The 18,646-nt window shown below is 41.6% G+C and overlaps 2 protein-coding genes across 3 annotated transcripts; one reads left to right on the top strand and one right to left on the bottom strand.

Moving 5' to 3' along the window:
* The first annotated feature begins 3,488 nt into the window (after positions 1 to 3,488).
* HYLS1 (HYLS1, centriolar and ciliogenesis associated) lies at positions 3,489 to 15,655 on the top strand. Of its 2 annotated transcripts, none has more exons than XM_027531617.1 (3): positions 3,489 to 3,672; positions 10,611 to 10,728; positions 14,329 to 15,655. In XM_027531617.1, exons 2-3 carry the CDS (start codon positions 10,715 to 10,717, stop codon positions 15,254 to 15,256), a joined length of 942 nt encoding a protein of 313 aa, XP_027387418.1. In that variant the 5' UTR covers positions 3,489 to 3,672; positions 10,611 to 10,714; the 3' UTR covers positions 15,257 to 15,655. The 2 variants fall into 2 exon arrangements, with proteins under 2 accessions (XP_027387418.1, XP_027387417.1); XM_027531616.1 differs by having other exon boundaries at positions 3,491 to 3,672; positions 14,326 to 15,655.
* PUS3 (pseudouridine synthase 3) lies at positions 7,309 to 17,619 on the bottom strand. The gene is made up of 5 exons (XM_027531615.1): positions 17,530 to 17,619; positions 9,360 to 9,780; positions 8,682 to 9,247; positions 7,949 to 8,139; positions 7,309 to 7,832 (listed from the first exon to the last, which is right to left on the bottom strand). Exons 2-5 carry the CDS (start codon positions 9,735 to 9,737, stop codon positions 7,522 to 7,524), a joined length of 1,446 nt encoding a protein of 481 aa, XP_027387416.1. The 5' UTR covers positions 9,738 to 9,780; positions 17,530 to 17,619; the 3' UTR covers positions 7,309 to 7,521.
* Positions 17,620 to 18,646: the final 1,027 nt, after the last annotated feature.

The following is an 18,646-nucleotide window of genomic DNA, read 5'->3' as shown; positions in this document are numbered from 1 at the left end:
TGAATATGCTATCTAGGTTGGTCATAACTTTCCTTCCAAGGAGTAAGCGTCTTTTAATTTCATGGCTGCAGTCACCATCTGCAGTGATTCTGGAGCCCAAAAAATAAAGTCTGATACTGTTTCCATTATTTCCCCATCAATTTCCCATGAAGTGATGGGACCAGATGCCATGATCTTTGTTTTCTGAATGTTGAGCTTTAAGCCAACTTTTTCACTCTCCTCTTTAACTTTCATCAAGAGGCTCTTTAGTTCCTCTTCACTTTCTGCCATAAGGGTAGTGTCATCTGCATATCTGAGGTTATTGATATTGATATTGATGAGACTTTACAAGGGAACAAAATTACAGAACTTAGTATTTATGAGATACATGGGGATGAGAAAGAGTGAAAAATGATCATCCCTTCAGGAGTGAAAACACAGGGAAACGATAATACCATTCACCCTTGGAAATCACATGGGTGAATCCAGAGGGGAAAGATGAGTAGTATTTCAGATATGTTGCATTTGGAAAGATGAAAAGATGTCCATGTAGAAATCAGAGTATGCAGATAAGATACGTTTTAGAAACTCAGGAGAGAGGAAGGATTGAAATTATAGATTTTTGAAATTACCTCACATAAAATGAATAGAGGAAGCAACAAAACTATTTAAGCTCTTTAAGGGAGGGGGGAAAAAAAAAGAACTACTCTCTGGGGACCAGCGAAGTTGAAAGGCAGGAGAGCAGCAGGAGCAGAAGCAGGATAGGGCAGTCTCCTAGAGTTCAACAGAAGAGACTGTCAAGAAGAGAGCAGCTGCCTTCTAATTCACTCTATATTCTCTCCTGGAAGATCTCATTCTCACTTATTCCTTACACTATTATCAACACACATGCAAGTAAGAAGTAAGAGAGGGCTACAATTGAAGGAGTTTGAATATGTCAACAAAGGGCTGAGGTAAGCAAATATATCACAAAGCAGTGATTAACTTAAGCATGAGTATATAACTAGTTGAAAGCAATATTTGAATGTACAAAGACACAGATGGGTTAATTACACCAGTTAGGCTGAATCAGGGAAAGCATCTGGAAAAGGGCTGCATTACTACCAAAAGGTAAGGAAGCTATGTTAATTTACATCACTCAGACGCAATCAGCAAAATTCAGATTAAGGGAAACACCACAGGACCAACAACCAGGCTCCTTCAAACGAAATGCAAGGGAGAAATATGGAGGTGGAACGTGTAGAATAAGAGAAGCTTGAAAGACCTATCAACTAATCACAATGTGTGAACTGGATAGGATCCTAGGTTAAACAAGCACAGTAAAGGGAAAAAAAAAAAAAAAGCAAAACTATGTGACAAGTAAATAAGAAAATACATTAAATATTTTAGATGTGATAAGATTGTGGTTATGCTTTTTAAAAGTCCTTTATGTTTTTAGAAATCATACTGATATATTTATAGATTTTTGATGCTTGATATTTGCCTCATATAAATACAGGAGTTATGTGGATAGTGATATAGAAGTAGAGATTGCTATTCAGTCTCTCAGTTGTGTCCGACTCTTTGCGACCCTATGGACTGCAGCACGCCAGACTTCCCTGTCCTTCACCATTTCCGGAAGCTCGCTCAAACTCATGTCCATTGAGTCGTGAGGCCACTCAACCATCTCATCCTCAGTCGTCCCCTTCTCCTCCTGCCTTCAATCTTTCTCAGCATCAGGGTCTTTGCTAATGAGTCGGCTCTTCGCATCACGTAGCCAAAGTACAGGAGCTTTAGCTTCAGCATCAGTTCTTCCAATGAATATTCAGAAATGATTTCCTTTAGGATTGACTGATTTGATCTTGTTGCAGTTCAATGGACTCTCAAGAGTCTTCTCCAACACCACAGTTCAAAAGCATCAATTCTTTAGCGCTCAGCCTTCTTTATGGTCCAACTCTCACATCCATATGTAAAGAGATTGGCCAGAAGTTAATAATTGCTGGAGCCGGGCACTGAGTTCATGTAGCTTCATTTTTTCCATATGTTTGAAATTTTCCTCACTACATTTTTTTGAAGATGCAGTTTGCTTTGTAAGAATAGGATTTTGTTCCATTTACTGTAGTTTAGATGACCCTGGTTAAGTTTTCTTGACCTGGGTTACGGATTTCAAGGAATCATGGGCATTATCAAATCAGATCTAGACAAAGCTAGAAAATGAAGTGGTCCATCAAAAAACAAGGTCTTAGAACACAAGGTTCCATCTGAAATATGACAGGAGATAGATGCTTCAAGTTATTAAAGGGTTTCAAAGATAAAATTCTAACAGAAAGGACAAGAAATTAATAAGGGATGTGTGTAAGGAGTTCGTTGAACGAGCAAAGCAATAGTTAAGAAAAATGATTCTGTCCACTGGTTTCTAAGACAAAGTAGAGATTCAATGCCAATGAAAAAGACATGCAGGGATGAGAAGACCAAACTACAACATGGGATATTTGTTCATGAGAAAAGAATGTGCACTGAAGGCATGTTAAGACATTGGAGATCTAGGGGTAGGGTCATTCAAACCTTTGCAAAACGACTTCTGTCATCTTCTCCTCTGTTTATTCCTTTTCCTCAACAAATCCAAAGTGCACAGGCCCGAGGAAAAAGGTGGTAAGAGTAAGGGATAACTGAAGTTTGGAGGAAAAGGTTAAAGATCATTGTCTCCCTCTCACTCAATCCTGAATTTAACAAATAGTGTTAATTAAATCTGTCACTTTCCTATTTGCATGGGGTGGGGTATAGAAAGCTCAGGATGTGGAAGGACAAGTTGCTTTACATAGGTTGCAGGGAGGTGACTAGGACCTTGAGCTGTGAAGACCTCTACCCTTTTTCTCTTCTAGGCCTCACCCTCAAGAATTCCCAACACCCTAGAACATTCTTTCCCAGGTATGTAAACAAAACAGCACTTAAGGGTTAAGATTATGGGAAGAAGGGAGCATTTAAGCTCAAGCGAGGGCTTCTTCTAGCAGAAGTCGGAGTGGCGGAATCAGTTTGAGTCACATTGGCAAGCGCTGGAGACACACAATGGGTTAAATCAGAGAGCCTCGGAAGCCAGGGAAAGGATTGCGCTTTACACGGGTCTTTATATGGAAACTGCGCTGCCGCGGAGCCGGGTGGGGTGGGGAGGAGGGGGCGGTGGAAGAGGCGGAATCGGGGGAGAGGGCTCCAAAAGAAGGAAGAGATTGATTTCCCTGAGGTAGACGGAACGTTTAGAATGCCCCTCCCCAAATCCAGGTATCTCGCCGTTAGGTAACCTAGAGAGTTAACCGAGCCTCAGAAGCCCGCCCCTCCCCTTCGGGTCACTTGCAGACGACGCCGCGATGCTTCCGGGTTACGTGCTCAAGCTCGGCGGCGTGTGGACCTCGCCGAATCCGAGCCGCGAGTCCCCAGGGCTCCTCCCGCCCGTGGGGGAGGGCCAAGAGAAAATACTCACCAATCGGGATGTAGACTTGGAAGACGTTCACTCTCTGGGCCAATAAGAAGGCGGTAGGCGGGGCTTAGGGGGCCGTTCGCTCTTCGGGTTTAAACCTGGGCGGCCGGGCGGTTAACGGTAGCTTGGACGCGTTTGCGGTCCGTACGCCTGCGCGAGCTGTGGGAAGCTAACTGAAACCTGCGGTGGTGCGATAGCCGCGCCGCGGGACTCGGTGCGGCCGACGGACGTCGGCTGGGCGGGTAAGCGGGCAAAGGAGGGGAGAGGTGGTACACGGGCCTCCCGCCCGCCCACGGCTGTAGAGATGGGGCTCTAAGTAGCGAGCAATTGAAGTCTCCCTCCCCTGGTTACGGTCCCCCGGGCGATCGGTGCAGAGCCCAGGTGTGCGGCCTCCGGAGGCACGTGTGAGCGGCGCCTTGCGTGCCCCTGGCGCGCCCGAACCCCGAGGTCACGTTATGCTCCCACTGCCGGTCCACTGCCCGCCTGGCGGCTGCAGCGGCGAGTACCCCAGTGGTCCGTCCACCCGTCTCTGCGAGGTGACCGGGCTTTGGGGCGGCGGGACCCGTGCCCGCGGAGGAGTCCGCTTCCTCGGAGGCTGGCCGCGAGCGTGCGAGACGATGACCACGCCCCGGGCCAGCTGGTGCAGACTCTGTTGTCATTGTGAATGGAGAAACCTCTTCTCCCCTTCTAGTTGGTTTCACCTTTGTCAAATTCTGTATGTTACAGTGCGAGAAACTCTGCCTAGTGAGTTAGGATAGCGTGTAGAATTGAAGAACCCTATAGTCCTGCCGCAGAATGAAACAAAAAAACTTTTTTTCCTGGTTATAAAAGTTATACAGTCTCATTATTTTTAGAAATCCCAGCACTGTTAAATACATACTAAAAAAGGAAGAAAATACTCGAGATTCTATCAGCCACAGATAAAAAAATCAGTGTTCATATTTGGGTTTACTTCAGATATTTACATGACTGTAAAATGTATTTATTTTGAATATAACAAAGCATTTTCATTTAAAAAGTAGATCATGCCTCAGTCCCTAGTATTTTAGGAATAAGACATTTGATCCATATCGAATGTAGACATGCATTATCATTTTTAATGGGGGCATAATATTTCTTGCTGTGGCTCTACTATGCCATATTATTTAACCTGTCCCCTAATGGATGGACATTTTTCTAATTCTTCATCAGAAAATAGTATGGTAGTGGTTACTTGCACACATATATGTTTGCATTCTTGTCCAGTTTATCTCCTTAGAATAATTTCTTGGAAATGGATTGTGGCTTAGAAATAATGGTACAGTTTAAATTCCGATTCAGGGTGGGAGGGAGGCTACGGGAAGGGGATATACACACTTATGACTGATTCCAATACAGCATGGCAGAAACCAATACAGCATTGTAAAACAATTAAAAATAAATTCTGATTCATAATGCCAGAGTGCCCTCTAGAAAAACTGTCGGTTCCCCCTCCCCTCTCAACAGTACAGAGTGTAAGAATAGATATTTCTCCACACTCTGCCCTGCATTAAAAAATCTTACCAATCTAAAAGGCTAGCTTAATGTTTTTATTTGCTAAGAGGAATGCAAATTAGTGATTTTGAACCTGTTATAAAATTTCCACTAGTCTGTTGTTTTTTTGGATTATGGTTATCTTTTTTTAAGGTATTTTGTTTTCTTTTGTTCTAATATTGCCACCTTGAAGCTACATGCTTCCCTTCCAAGAAGTAGAGGAATTTGTTCTAACTCAGCAAAGTTTAGAATCTTAACTAGTGACCCAGCCCCTCTTCCAATTTAAAACCCTTCCTTTCCACCCTTGAAATCCTTTCATTTGTAACTAACTCAACGTGAACACTTAATTGCTTCAAATTCTGACAAGATGCTGCTGGGTATTTTGGTACAGATAATATCTATTTATCTACAAAATATAAGCTGTTCTAGCTTCTGTGTGAAAGTTTCCCTATAGGTAAAGAGAAAGGATTATCGTTCTTTATATTAAAAAAGAAAGAGAAAAAACTGACAGCTACTTACAGATCTTGCTAAATTATATATTTTATTATTTGCAAACACCTATCTTCATACACTCAAGAAAAAGTGCAATAATTTAACTGCAAAGAAAACATGCTAATCATAGTATAGTACACATGCCATTAAAAAAAAAATCACTTTGGGCTTTAGTGTTGGAAATCCACCCAGCCCAGTGTCCTGTTGCATTTCTGTCCCTACTTGCCTCTGTTCTGTGTTTATCTCTTCAGTAGGTAGTTTTGTATTGCATGAACATTGAAATGGATGATATAATAGTTCTTGCAAAGCACCATTTATATATGTAACATATACTTACATGTTATGTATATAAAATCTTGTTTAAACTTCACAACCTATTGAAATAATTGTTTTCCAAAGTAAAACCTAAGTCCTACTTTACGAAAGTGAAAGTGGAGAGTGAAAAAGTTGGCTTAAAGCTCAACATTCAGAAAACGAAGATCATGGCATCCAGTCCCATCACTGTATGGGAAATAGGTGGGGAAACAGTGGAAACAGTGTCAGACTTTATTTTTCTGGGCTCCAAAATCACTGCAGATGGTGACTGCAGCCATGAAATTAAAAGACGCTTACTCCTTGGAAGGAAAGTTATGACCAACCTAGATAGCATGTTCAAAAGCAGAGACATTAATTTGCCAACAAAGGTCCGTCTAGTCAAGGCTATGGTTTTTCCTGTGGTCATGTATGGATGTGAGAGTTGGACTGTGAAGAAGGCTGAGCACTGAAGAATTGATGCTTTTGAACTGTGGTGTTGGAGAAGACTCTTGAGAGTCCCTTGGACTGCAAGGAGATCCAACCAGTCCATTCTGAAGGAGATCAGCCCTGGGATTTCTTTGGAAGGAATGATGCTAAAGCTGAAACTCCAGTACTTTGGCCACCTCACGCATAGAGTTGACTCATTGGAAAAGACTCTGATGCTGGGAGGGATTGGGGGCAGGAGGCGTAGGGGAAGACAGAGGATGAGATGGCTGGATGGCATCACTGACTCGATGGACGTGAGTTTGAGTGAACTCCGGGAGTTGGTGTTGGACAGGGAGGCCTGGCATGCTTTGATTCATGGGGTCACAAAGAGTTGGACACGACTGAGCATCTGATCTGATGGGTCAGACTTTGGAGTCTGTACATTGTATTATACAATACAGATAATTCTGCAAAGTTACATTTAGGGACTTCTGATTTGCTTCGTCTGTGATGACTGTCCTGAGTTTTTCTGTGGCAACTACCAAAAATAATGTCACTAAATCCTTATTCTTCTAGATTTGATAATACATCTTGTTAACTATGAAAGGATTTCACTTAAGATCAAAGACCCTGATCCTCTCTCTTTTGCTTCTACTATAGACTCTCCTAAACATGGCTTTTTAGTTAGTTGCTTTTTATCTCATGTATCATTTTTTAGAGTTGATTTTTTTTTGATTCCCTAAACTCTGTTCTTTTCCTAGGTTTTTTTTTGTTTTTTACTTGAAAACTAATGCCAGTGAAAGTACATTGAAATAAGGTAGAAAATTGAAAAAAATAAAATGCTTTGGTTTGTTCTTATATGTTTAAGTGGGAATATTTTGCTACACTCCATGATTACGCTAAAAACAGAAGGATCTTTACCTCAAAATTAAAGGAGAAAGACCCTTTGTGGCTCACATAGAACTATTAATAGATTGATAAGCTTCGTAAAAGATGCTGTGTTTTATCTACTTAGGTCATTTTCACTAAACCAGTTTATCAAATATATAACTAAGTTTTGTGTTTTTAAGTTTTGACACTTGGGCAAAGCTCTTTATGAGAACTCAGATGAGTAGTATCATTTGCTTTTAAAAAGAACAGCACAACAAATCAGATACTTGTGGGTTCTGGTTTTAATGAATTTGAACACAAGGCAGAGGTTTCCAGGTGTATGTAAATATATGTCCATTTAAAAATATCTTCTTGCTTCTCCCACCTCTAGTTCTGGACAGGAATGAAGGAATGTTTAAACTTTTTCTTGTTCAAGAAAGACTTCTTTAGCCTAATGGTGTTTTGTTGCCTCCTAGATCTTGGTGAGTTTTCTGTGGTTAAATGATGCTTTTAAGTTCTGTATCAACACAAATTCTCTTCGTTGGTTTCTCAAAAACAGTATTTTCTTCCTCTAGTGTGTCACTACAGTCCCTTTTGGCTTTTGTTTCTTCCTCATGGAATAAATGTGGGTGTTCAATGCGTCCCCTACGTACAAAATGCTGGATCCGGGATTCTAATCCTTGGCATTTAGGACGATCCATTAGGGGCTTATAAGTGCGCATTTTCACTCCTTCTACAAAGGCACTGGTCTGCTTTGTGACAGAGGGCTTAACATTTCTCCATTCTATCATTCCATCCATCTTTGGTCCTGTAATATATGCAGTCAAGCATTACAGTGGATACTTTACCACAACAGAGTCATGTCCAATCTCTCTGTGAATCTCCCTCCCCCACAACCCTGTATAACTTTGGTTCTCATCATACCTGTTCCACAGGGTAGTGCAACAGAGTCCAGGCCTTGTAGCATACTATACAACATCTGAGTTTTCACAGCATGATTAGCCCATAGTTGCTGAAGGTGGGTAACATTGAATTCCTGAACTTCCCGGTCATAGATCCACTTAATATTTTCAAACTTACAGTCATATAAGACTAGAGGAAATTCCACAGCCATACTAGAGAAGAAATAGTATGAGAATACACAGCAGCCATCCAACAGTTCTTAAAAAACAGGATTAGCTGGGTTAAAAGGAGGGGGAAAATTTTGTCAATATTGAGTATCTAATAGTTGAGAAAATATGACACCATCCCTCATGTTGAAGTTTATAATTAAAAAAAGAAAAACGCAGAAAACCATGGATCACTGTTAGGCTTGATCTACATTAGAGTCAATTTCAATTGTAACAAGTCACCTAGAAGTGAGTTGACTTGGCCCCACCATAATGCTGTAAAACTATTTAAGGGGCCTGGTCCAGATACCTGCTACTTACTAAAGGGATAGAACAATGACAGAAGAAAATTAAAAGATAATCACTGTTAGATGTTCATAACATTCTACAAGTTAGAGTAAAAGCCTCATGAAGGGAGAATCAGAAACCTAGTTTTTTAGACAATGGTGGGGAAAGGAAGAATATTTTAAAATATATTCTAATATATCTACAGGCAATAGCTGTTTTTTGGGGGTGGGGGGCAGTCTGGGTTTGTGTTTTTAACTTACCTATATTGAGGCTTCTGGGGATTTTTCTCTATGTTCAACAGTTCATCAATAACCTCTGGCTTCTCCATTCCTTGGCCAATCAGAAAAAGAACAGCCATCATACAGCGGACTTGATGATAAAGGAACGCCTGGCCAGTCACTTCAAACTGGCATAACTGAAAGGGTTCTTGCCATCCCTCCTCTCCCAGGTTCTGGCCCACTCGCTGTACTTGAGCAGACAAGATAGTCCTCTGAAAATTAATCACCCCATTGGCTACATCCATTTTACATAAGTTCCTAAAATCATGTGTGCCAACATACTTCTGAGCTGCATAGTTCATGGTTACAATGTCTAAGTTAGCACGAGGGAAAAAATAGCGGTAGGTCCGCTCAAGACAGCTGAACCTAGCACTGAAGCTAGTTTCTACGGGAGCCCAGGCCAGCACACGGATGTCTGGAGGGAGTACCCGATTGAGAATGTGGGTATAACGGATCTCTGTAGCCACATCATTGACTTCGTTTTTTAAATTAAAATGCTCAGAATCCCTGCCCTTTGGAATGTGAGAACGTAGGTCAAGAGAAATCACCTGTGGAATTAAGAGAAAGATACTTAGAGACACAAGTAATCTGAATCTTCAGTATGTACACCTAGAATATATTACTGTTGCTTGCTTTGCGAAACAGTACAATGGCCCTTACCTGTCCAAAGGCACTGACTCCTTTGTCTGTTCGCCCACACCGGTGATAGTTGGATGTCTGCCTGTTTTCTACCAGTCGAGTCTTGGTTAGAGCCTCAAACAGTTTCTCTTCAATTGTATTGCTTGTGTTTTCCTGACTGGCAAAGCCCTGATATCCCCAGCCCAGGTAGGCGATCTTTAGAGCTACATGTCTTTGACCGTGAGCACTGAAATCAAAGGCACGCTTAGGTTTTCCCCCAGCTCCTGAAGAATTCTCTCTAATGTTTGAGTCCTTATTGTTGGCCTGTTCTTTTTTAAGTCGTTTTACCTCCTGCTCCAGTTCCTGTACTCTTTTTAGGAGTTTCTCAGTCTGGATTCTGTCTACGTCATTTTCAGCCATGATATGACAACTTCAGGAATAAATACAAAGAGATCCACCCTATCTGAAAAGAGAGTAAGAGAGAAAATTTTAGTGCTGATTGCCTTGGTGATGTCGGTATCATTCCATTATGTTCAAACAGTATCTAAGATTTACTTTGAGGCCTAAGGGATATATAGATGTTTGATTCTGCCCAGGGATACAAGCATTGGAGAAGGCAATGGCACCCCACTCCAGTACTCTTGCCTAGAAAATCCCATGGACAGAGGAGCCTGGTAGGCTGCAGTCCATGGGGTTGCTAAGGGTTGGACCTGACTGAGCGACTTCACTCTCACTTGTCACTTTCATGCATTGGAGAAGGAAATGGCAACGCACTCCAGTGTTCTTGCTTGGAGAATCCCAGGGACGGGGAAGCCTGGTGGGCTGCCGTCTATGGGGTCACACAGAGTCGGACACGACTGAAGCGACTTAGCAGTAGCAGTAGCAGGGATACAAGCATTAGCTTCATTATAATGGGTCAATCATCTAGATATTATTCTTTTCCATCATGTCTGGTCAATTCATAGTGGAAAAGGAAGGTAGCATCAAAAAAAAAAAAAAAAAAAAAAATCCAGCTAGCATTGTTAAGATTTAGTCAGGATTTACGGGAAATGTAGATTTCATTTCTCTATTCTTCATGAGCTGAGATGGTGGAAGACTGATGTTATTGATATTTTTCCCCTAAAACACTTCCTTTTGACTTCTCATTTATATTTGTGCTATCTTCCAATCATAAAATCTTATATGGAGTATTTATGTCTACTCCAAGTTTCTGTTGCTTTCTAATACTGCAGATAAAATTAGTGCTTGTGGTGGGTGGTGTGTTCTGTCATCTAAAACAGTTCTGTCTTAAAGGTGGTGCAATAGAAGCTGGCCCAGTGGAAGAAACTTGTCAGTGATTGTACTTCATATTGGAAGTAGAATCTGGAATCAAGATTTTCCCCCTTTAAGCAGCTCTGATGGCACAAAGAAGGTAATTAAGCATTAAGATCTTTTAAAGTCAAATTTAATGCATGTTCTGATAAGAGATTTCTGTACCTCTAGTAGTTAAAATTGTCATGCTGGAAAATAATGTCACTCTGGATAATATAATTTAGATATCAGTGTTGAAATTCTTGACGTATTGCAATAATTTGAGGACAACTATAACTACATCTATAAACTGGGACAGTACTAGACAATCTTTGACTGATGGTTACTTTAAGTCTAGGTAACTCAATTTAGTTTTTTGCTCTTTGAGTTTCTATATCTATGATAGATTACAAATTTAAATGTAAAAAATGAAATTATATTAGGATAAAACATGACATAACCTTCTTACAATCTTGAAGTAGGAAAGGCATAAGTGAGGCGCTGCAGAAACCCAAAAAATGTGACCACCTAAGAATATGTTTCTAACAGCAAAAAGTCAGAAGTTAAATAACAAACTAGGAAGAAAAATGTAATGATGGTATGTATTTCATACATAATCAGCTTTAATATAAAGATCAATAAGGAAAAAACCAACAACCTGAGAGGTAAAGGGAAACATGCATATTTCATACAGAGGGAAAAAAAATCTTATAAATGTATGAAAAGATGCTCAAATTTACTCAGTTTAAATCAATGCCAGTATATAGGAGGACTGTTTTCTTTATCAAACTGACTGCAAAGAGGAGAGCGTTTGATAGTATACCAAGTTGAAGAGAGGAGAGGAATGAGAAACAAGCTCTGGAATACACACACACTCTACTTCTTTAGAGGGAATCGGGCAACAGCTATCAAAATTGAGTGCACGCATGCCTTTGACCCACCTATTACATTTCTAGAAATTGAATGTACATATATGCTTAAACAAGTATGTAAAATTTACAAGATATTTGTTATAAGACTCGTTTTTAAGAACAAAAATAAAATCACTAAATTAAATCATTCAGGAAGAGGTTGAATAAATTATGGTACATCCATACCTTGGAATTCCGTGTACCTTTAAACAATGAAGTCAGTCTATTACTTCTGACACTGACACAGCTGGATCACTAAGACTGTTTACGATTCGAAATAGTTTCTTTATGGTATAAAAATGTGCATATGAATATGGAAAATTATTGGAGAAATGATAAGCTGCCTTTGACAGTGAAACTTGCTTTGGGTGGGGGGGTGGGGAGTCCTTGCTTTAAACTACATGTATATGTATTAGTTTTTCAGCTTAAGAAAAGTATCAGAGATACAGGAAATAGTGGGCAGTAGATACCTATTCTAGATCCAGTCAGGAAACTGGCATTGGGTGTTTGGTTTGGGTACTTAAAGTACTTAAGCATAAGGAGTGTATGCATGTGATGGTCTTTTGGATTAAATCACTCTCGCAGTTAAAAGCATGGACTCTGAATCCAGACTGCCTGAGTTAGAATTCCAGCTCAACCACTTACTAGCGCTGTAACCTTGGGCTATTTAATCTGTCCATGCCTTAGGCTACTCATCTGTGAAAAGGAGCCTTTGACTGTGTGGATCACAATAAACTGTGGAAAATTCTGAAAGAGATGGGAATACCAGACCACCTGACCTGCCTCTTGAGAACCTATATGCAGGTCATGAAACAACAGTTAGAACTGGACATGGAACAACAGACTGGTTCCAAATAGGAAAAGGAGTACGTCAAGGCTGTATATTGTCACCCTGCTTATTTAACTTATATGCAGAGTACGCTGGGCTCTGAGAAACACTGGGCTAGAAGAAGCACAAGCTGGAATCAAGATTGCCGGGAGAAATATCAATAACCTCAGATATGCAGATGACACTACCCTTATGGCAGAAAGTGAAGAGGAACTAAAAAGCCTCTTGATGAAAGTGAAAGAGGACAGTGAAAAAGTTGGCTTAAAGCTCAACATTCAGAAAACTAAGATCATGGCATCTGGTCCCATCACTTGATGGGAAATAGATGTGGAAACGGTGTCAGACTTTATTTTTCTGGGCTCCAAAATCACTGCAGATGGTGACTGCAGCCATGAAATTAAAAGATGCTTACTCCTTGGAAGAAAAGTTATGACCAACCTAGATAGCATATTCAAAAGCAGAGACATTACTTTGCCAACAAAGGTCCGTCTAGTCAAGGCTGTGGTTTTTCCAGTAGTCATGTATGGATGTGAGAGTTGGACTGTGAAGAAAGCTGAGCACCAAAGAATTGATGCTTTTGAACTGTGGTGTTGGAGAAGACTCTTGAGAGTCCCATGAACTGCAAGGAGATCCAACCAGTCCATTCTAAAGGAGATCAGTCCTGGGTGTTCTTTGGAAGGACTGATGCTAAAGCTGAAACTCCAATACTTTGGCCTCCTCATGTGAAGAGTTGACTCATTGGAAAAGACTCTGATGCTGGGAGGGATTGGGGGCAGGAGGAGAAGGGGATGACAGAGGATGAGATGGCTGGATGGCATCACCGACTTGATGGACGTGGGTTTGGGTGAACTCTGGGAGTTGGTAATGGACAGGGAGGCCTGGCATGCTGCGATTCATGGGGTCGCAAAGAGTCGGACACAACTGAGCGACTGAACTGAACTGAAGAGTACTCATCCCACAGCTGTGAGGATTAACATGAATAAATAAATGTAAAGCACAAAAAAATAGTGCTGGGTACATAAAGTGTCCCTTTTAAATACAAGTTAGATAATGTACATGAAGCATTATGCCCCATATCATTAATCTCCTGAGCTTTTCTTATGCCAGAACCCACCTATCCTAGGAGCTATTAAAGGTAGCAAGACTTCCAGGCAATAAAATTGGGAGTGATTAAGAAGAGCCTGGAAATGGAAGCGGGTAATAAACCCTGAGATGAGTTAATACCTGCAAAATCACTGCAGATGGTGACTGCAGCCATGAAAGTAAAAGACGCTTGCTCCTTGGAAGAAAAGCTATGACCAACCTAGACAGCATATTCAAAAGCAGAGACTTTACTTTGCCAACAAAGGTCTGTCTAGTCAAAGCTGTGGTTTTTCCAGTAGTTATGTATGGATGTGAGAGTTGGACTGTGAAGAAAGCTGAGCGCCGAAGAATTGATGCTTTTGAACTGTGGTGGTGGAAAAGACTCTTGAGAGTCCATTGGACTGCAAGGAGATCAAACCAGTTAATCCTAAAGGGAACCAGTCCTTAATATTCTTTGGAAGGATTGATGCTGAAGCTGAAACTCCAATACTTTGGCCACCTGATGGGAAGAACTGACTCATTGGAAAAGACCCTGATGCTGGGAAAGATTGAAGGCAGGAGGAGAAGGGACAACAGAGGATGAGATGGTTGGAGGCATCACTGACTCAATGGACCTGAGTGAGCAAGCTCCAGGAATTGGTGATGGACAGGGAAGCCTGGTGTGCCGCTGTCCATGGGGTTGCAGTCGGACGCGGCTGAACGACTGAACTGAACTGAGTTAATGCCCCTCCAAAGTGCTCCCTTACTGCCTGTACTAATCTGTATTTTACCATATACTTAACTGTTGTACTTATGACTGTTCTGTTTCATTGCTATAAAATAGTACATAGGAAGGGAATGGTTTTTGAGCTGGGAGTTTATTGTCAGGAAACTAATCGATGATTTTCTCTTACAGAAGGTCCTTCAGTATAGGGGAAGCAGTGGAGGAACTTGTGGGACCTGATGGACAGAAATGGGCTGATAGGGATCCAGAAGAAGGAATGTTAGTAGCCGCTAAAGCTTTCCCTCATATCTGTGCAGGCCACGGTGAGGGAGATGTCAGAAGAGAAGCCCAGTCCACCCTGTATGATCCCTACAGTAAAGCCTCAGTAACCTCAGGAAAGCAACCTGCTTTTCCTGCACAACTGCATCACCCACATACAGAAAGCAATGGCGCTTCAGAAGCAGTCTCAGAGACCTCCCAAAGACTCCGAAAGCCAGTTATGAAGAGAAAGGTGCTGCGTCGAAAGCCAGATGGGGAAGTATTAGTGACGGATGAGTCGATGATCAGTGAATCAGAGTCTGGTACAGAAAATGACATGGATGTCTGGGACTTAAGACAAAGGCTGATGAATCTGCACTTCCAGGAAGACAGGGAATCTCCAGTTGATGTTTCACAAAAATTTAGTCTACCACGTGAATACCAAGGAATTTCTCAAGATCAGCTCATTTGCTATCTACGAAGAGAAGAAATGGGCCCTCCAGCTTATGAACAAGACCTGATTGTTGCCAGCCGGCCCAAGTCCTTTATCCTCCCAAGGCTGGACCAGTTGAGCCGAAACCGGGGCAAGGTAGACCGGGTAGCCCGCTATTTTGAATATAAACGAGACTGGGACTCCATGCGGTTACCTGGTGAAGATCATAGGAAGGAATTACGCTGGGGTATCCGAGAGCAGATGCTTTGTCGTGCAGAAGCCCAGTCCAAGCCTCAGCATATATATGTTCCAAACAATTACCTAGTGCCAACTGAGAAGAAACGATCTGCCCTTCGCTGGGGTGTTCGTTGTGACCTTGCAAATGGTGTGATGCCCAAGAAACTTACGTCCTTCCCTCTTTTTCCTTCTTAAGTCTTTTTTTTTTTTTTAACTTGTCTCTCCTTTCACAGGATTGTTTGCAATAACCTGGTTCTTAGTACCTCTCCTTTTATTTAAATAGAAACAACTAACTCAAAATACCATGGAACATAGAGTAAGGACTTCACCCATCACTGGTCTTTTCTAGGTATATGTCACATTGGTATCTACCACTTAACTTCCAAATGACCATCAAATCTAGCAACTGCAAGAGGAATCATGGCAGAAAAACAGACCTAGGCTTTCTGTTTTGTCTTAGTGAGCAAAGCCAGCCTTTGTTTCATGAACTTGTTACCTTTGGCCAATGTGAGTTGCTGTTTTTATCAGTGTGTTTTTAAAGTTGCTGGGCAGTAAGCTTACCTATTAAACACTTTTGGAAATTTGTGAACTTTACTTTATTTTCCCTTAAATATTTTCCAAAGGCAATCTCAAACCTAGGTTATGATTCTGCTTCCAATTATACTCTCCATCATACTCTCCGCACCTAAATGAGAGCCAAAGGGAATGGACAAAAACCCGCCCTTTACACATAATCCTACATGAAGGAACAGCAAGATAACCTTTGCTACTAAAGGAATACAGTAATTCCACTAACCATGTTAAATGTTTTTTAATAGATGCTCAATAATAGCACGATATCACATGCAAGGTTCTAACCCAAGTTTTGTTTCAGAATTATTTCAATAATATGTTGCCCTCCGTTTACTTCTGGAATGCCATACTTTTTATAATTTGCCTCTGAGAATTTCTTAGAAATCATGTCTGTCATTTGAAGGCTATTGCCACATTGCAACAGAGCTTCAAACTACTAGCAGCTGGAGCCAGATGCAGACATAATAACCAAAATGAATCTGGCCTGTTAGGGTCAAATCACTAACTGAGCTCATCTGAACTTAGATCTGTTTGTTCTTGATTTCTGGTTCAATAATACCTAAAACCTGGAGGCTGTCAGATTTAGCATTTAAGCCAGAAGAGTGACAGCAGAAATAGCTTGCTTGTTCAAGAGAAAAACAGCCATGTGACAAAAATGAATGACCTTGACCATTACTATCTGCTAAAATACATTTTCTCCGTAATATTTAAGTTACATCATTCATTCATTCACCCATTTCCATTGTTAAGCATTCATTAGGGAGAGAAATAATCAGTGGCTCAAAGATACATGTAAGGTAACATTCACTGCAAATAAGCAGAAACTGCCAACTGTCCAACAATAGTGAAGTAATTAGATGTTAGTCATTGGAAATATATGGGAAGCTAATAGAAAAATGAAAATTAGATGAAACAAATAGGCTGCACGCACTGTCTTGCTGCACACACAAAGCCCAAGGAAAGGTCAACACACCTAACTTCAGGTAGTGGGATTCAAGGTAAGTCTGTACCTCTGTTTTAAAAGTTAACAGCCACATGGCATTTTTTTTTTTACATACAAATCAGTTAAAAAAAAAAAAAATCCCAATGGTTTGCCTCTTCATCTATTTCTCAAAGCCCAATATTACCTACCTTATTAAACCAATTAACTAGTCCAAAGGTATTAAACCGGTAATAAGACATTTTTGGCAAAACAGAATTGACTCAGTACAGTTTTCCCCAGAACACCACTTCCCCTCCTCAGGGTGAAGTGCAGTGGTTCTCAAGCAGCCGTGTAATACCAGGAAGTGAAGTAAAAGTCACTCAGTCGTGTTTGACTGCGACCCCATGGACTATACGGTCCAGGGAATTCTCAAACCCAGAATACTGGAGTGGGTAGCCTTTCTTCTCCAGGGGATCTTCCCAACCCAAGAATCGAACCCAGGTCTCCCGCATTGTGAGCGGATTCTTTGTGCCAGCTGAGCCACAAGGGAAGCCCAGGAAAGGGGTCACCAAATTATCAAACCAATTTTCAAATTCTGGGGGAAAATGTTGCCACACCTCCACACTCCACATACTACCGGAATCTCCACTTATACTATTTGGTTTCATGAGCAAACGAATTCTGAGGCAGAAAAGACTACACTCCGCAGTCCCAGGGTCCTCAACAAATCGAAGAACAAGCTCCTAACTGCTGCACGTTCCTGACAACTGCTCCAAGAAGCACCAGACACAAAAACACAGGGTCTTTAGCGAGGTTCCACTTCCATACTCAAAAGAGTGCTTTCCGGGAAAGATCAAGGTACAGAAAAAGGAGCATAGGGGAAATGAGAGAAACGTCCATCTGTTTGCCCATCTGTTCGTTCCTCTTTGTAGAACCCAGAAAATAATTCACCCCCCAAAACCCGCACACTTACCTTCCGGTTGTCGGCCACGCAGCTTTCCTCGAGACAGGAAGCTGTCACTTTGCGTCTTCTACGTGCTCCTCCGGGACTTCATGGGAAATGTAGTCCACCTTTATGGGAAATGTAGTTCTAAGAGCCGGGAGTGCAGGTTTAACACTGAAATCTGCCTACTGTTTTGTAGTCCGGCCACTATCTATGCACCTCCAACAAGGCATGATCTGGGGCCTGCGCAAGGACAAGAATAAAAGGATAATTTCTAGTCTGCTAAAATAATAGAACGTTAAATTTAAAGAACTTGACCCGATTTTATTCGTAGTTAAATTAGTAGAAAGCTATCATTGAGAGTCAAAACCATTTACAATTAGACTCCACATGAAGGGCCGAAAAGGAATGTGATCATCTCATAACAAATGACCGAGATGTCTGAGTGACCGAACAAGGATAGGGAGTCTTGCTTCAGCACCACGGAGAGGTCATAACTAGGATTTTGCACGTTTTTCTAGAGATACTGATTGAAATCTCAAGATTCCGGTTAGAAAATTTGAAGAAAAAAATATTCTGCCTCTTTTGTCCAGATTTAGCAGTCATTTAGTAGAATCTATCCCTGATTGTGCAGGTGAAGGTGCGAGGTGAAGGCTGTACCAAAGGGGAAACAGTTTTCTCCGCGTTGTTTCAGCACGAGGCACGTATCAGAACTAAGATGAAAATAAGCCGGTATTTGGAAAAATGACAGGTATCGAGTAACAGGGACAGTAGTTAGAATTTGAATAACTTTACTTCCTCTCTGCATCTTTCCCATTTGTCCGGTGAACCTCACTCCGTCTGACTCCACTTTCCTATGCCATTCACTCTAGCCTTTCTGACATCTTGAAACGTAGCAGCAGAAGTTTCGGGGGAAGGCGAACATGCGAGTTTGAAGCGGGGTGCAGGGGTCCTGCCCCACCACCTGAAGAATAGTCTGGGGAGAGGGTGGTGGGGGAGAAGAGGTAGGACTCTCGAATCAGTGCGGAGATTCCTGCCGCTTAGTCTCCCACGCCGCTGCTGGCTCAGCAGAGGTTCGCCTAACATTCTAACATTCACCACAGAAGCGCCCGTGCCGGGTTTCTAACGCCTGGCGCGGACTTGCGGC

This window comes from Bos indicus x Bos taurus, chromosome 29, assembly GCF_003369695.1.
Source record: "Bos indicus x Bos taurus breed Angus x Brahman F1 hybrid chromosome 29, Bos_hybrid_MaternalHap_v2.0, whole genome shotgun sequence".
In the NCBI taxonomy this organism is placed as follows: domain Eukaryota; kingdom Metazoa; phylum Chordata; class Mammalia; order Artiodactyla; family Bovidae; genus Bos; species Bos indicus x Bos taurus.
Note: the sequence above shows the minus strand (reverse complement) of the source record. Positions and strands in the feature narration are given on the sequence as shown.

What these genes read in the sequence shown, in the direction of transcription:
- PUS3 (XM_027531615.1), bottom strand. Translation starts at nt 9,737, where the DNA reads ATGGCTGAAAATGACGTAGACAGAATCCAGACTGAGAAACTCCTAAAA. An exon ending in CCCCAGAAGCCTCAATATAG is followed by an intron (nt 8,140 to 8,681) that starts GTAAGTTAAAAA and finishes TTTCTTCTCTAG; the next exon opens with TATGGCTGTGGAATTTCCTC. An exon ending in TGCACTACCCTGTGGAACAG is followed by an intron (nt 7,833 to 7,948) that starts GTATGATGAGAA and finishes CATATATTACAG; the next exon opens with GACCAAAGATGGATGGAATG.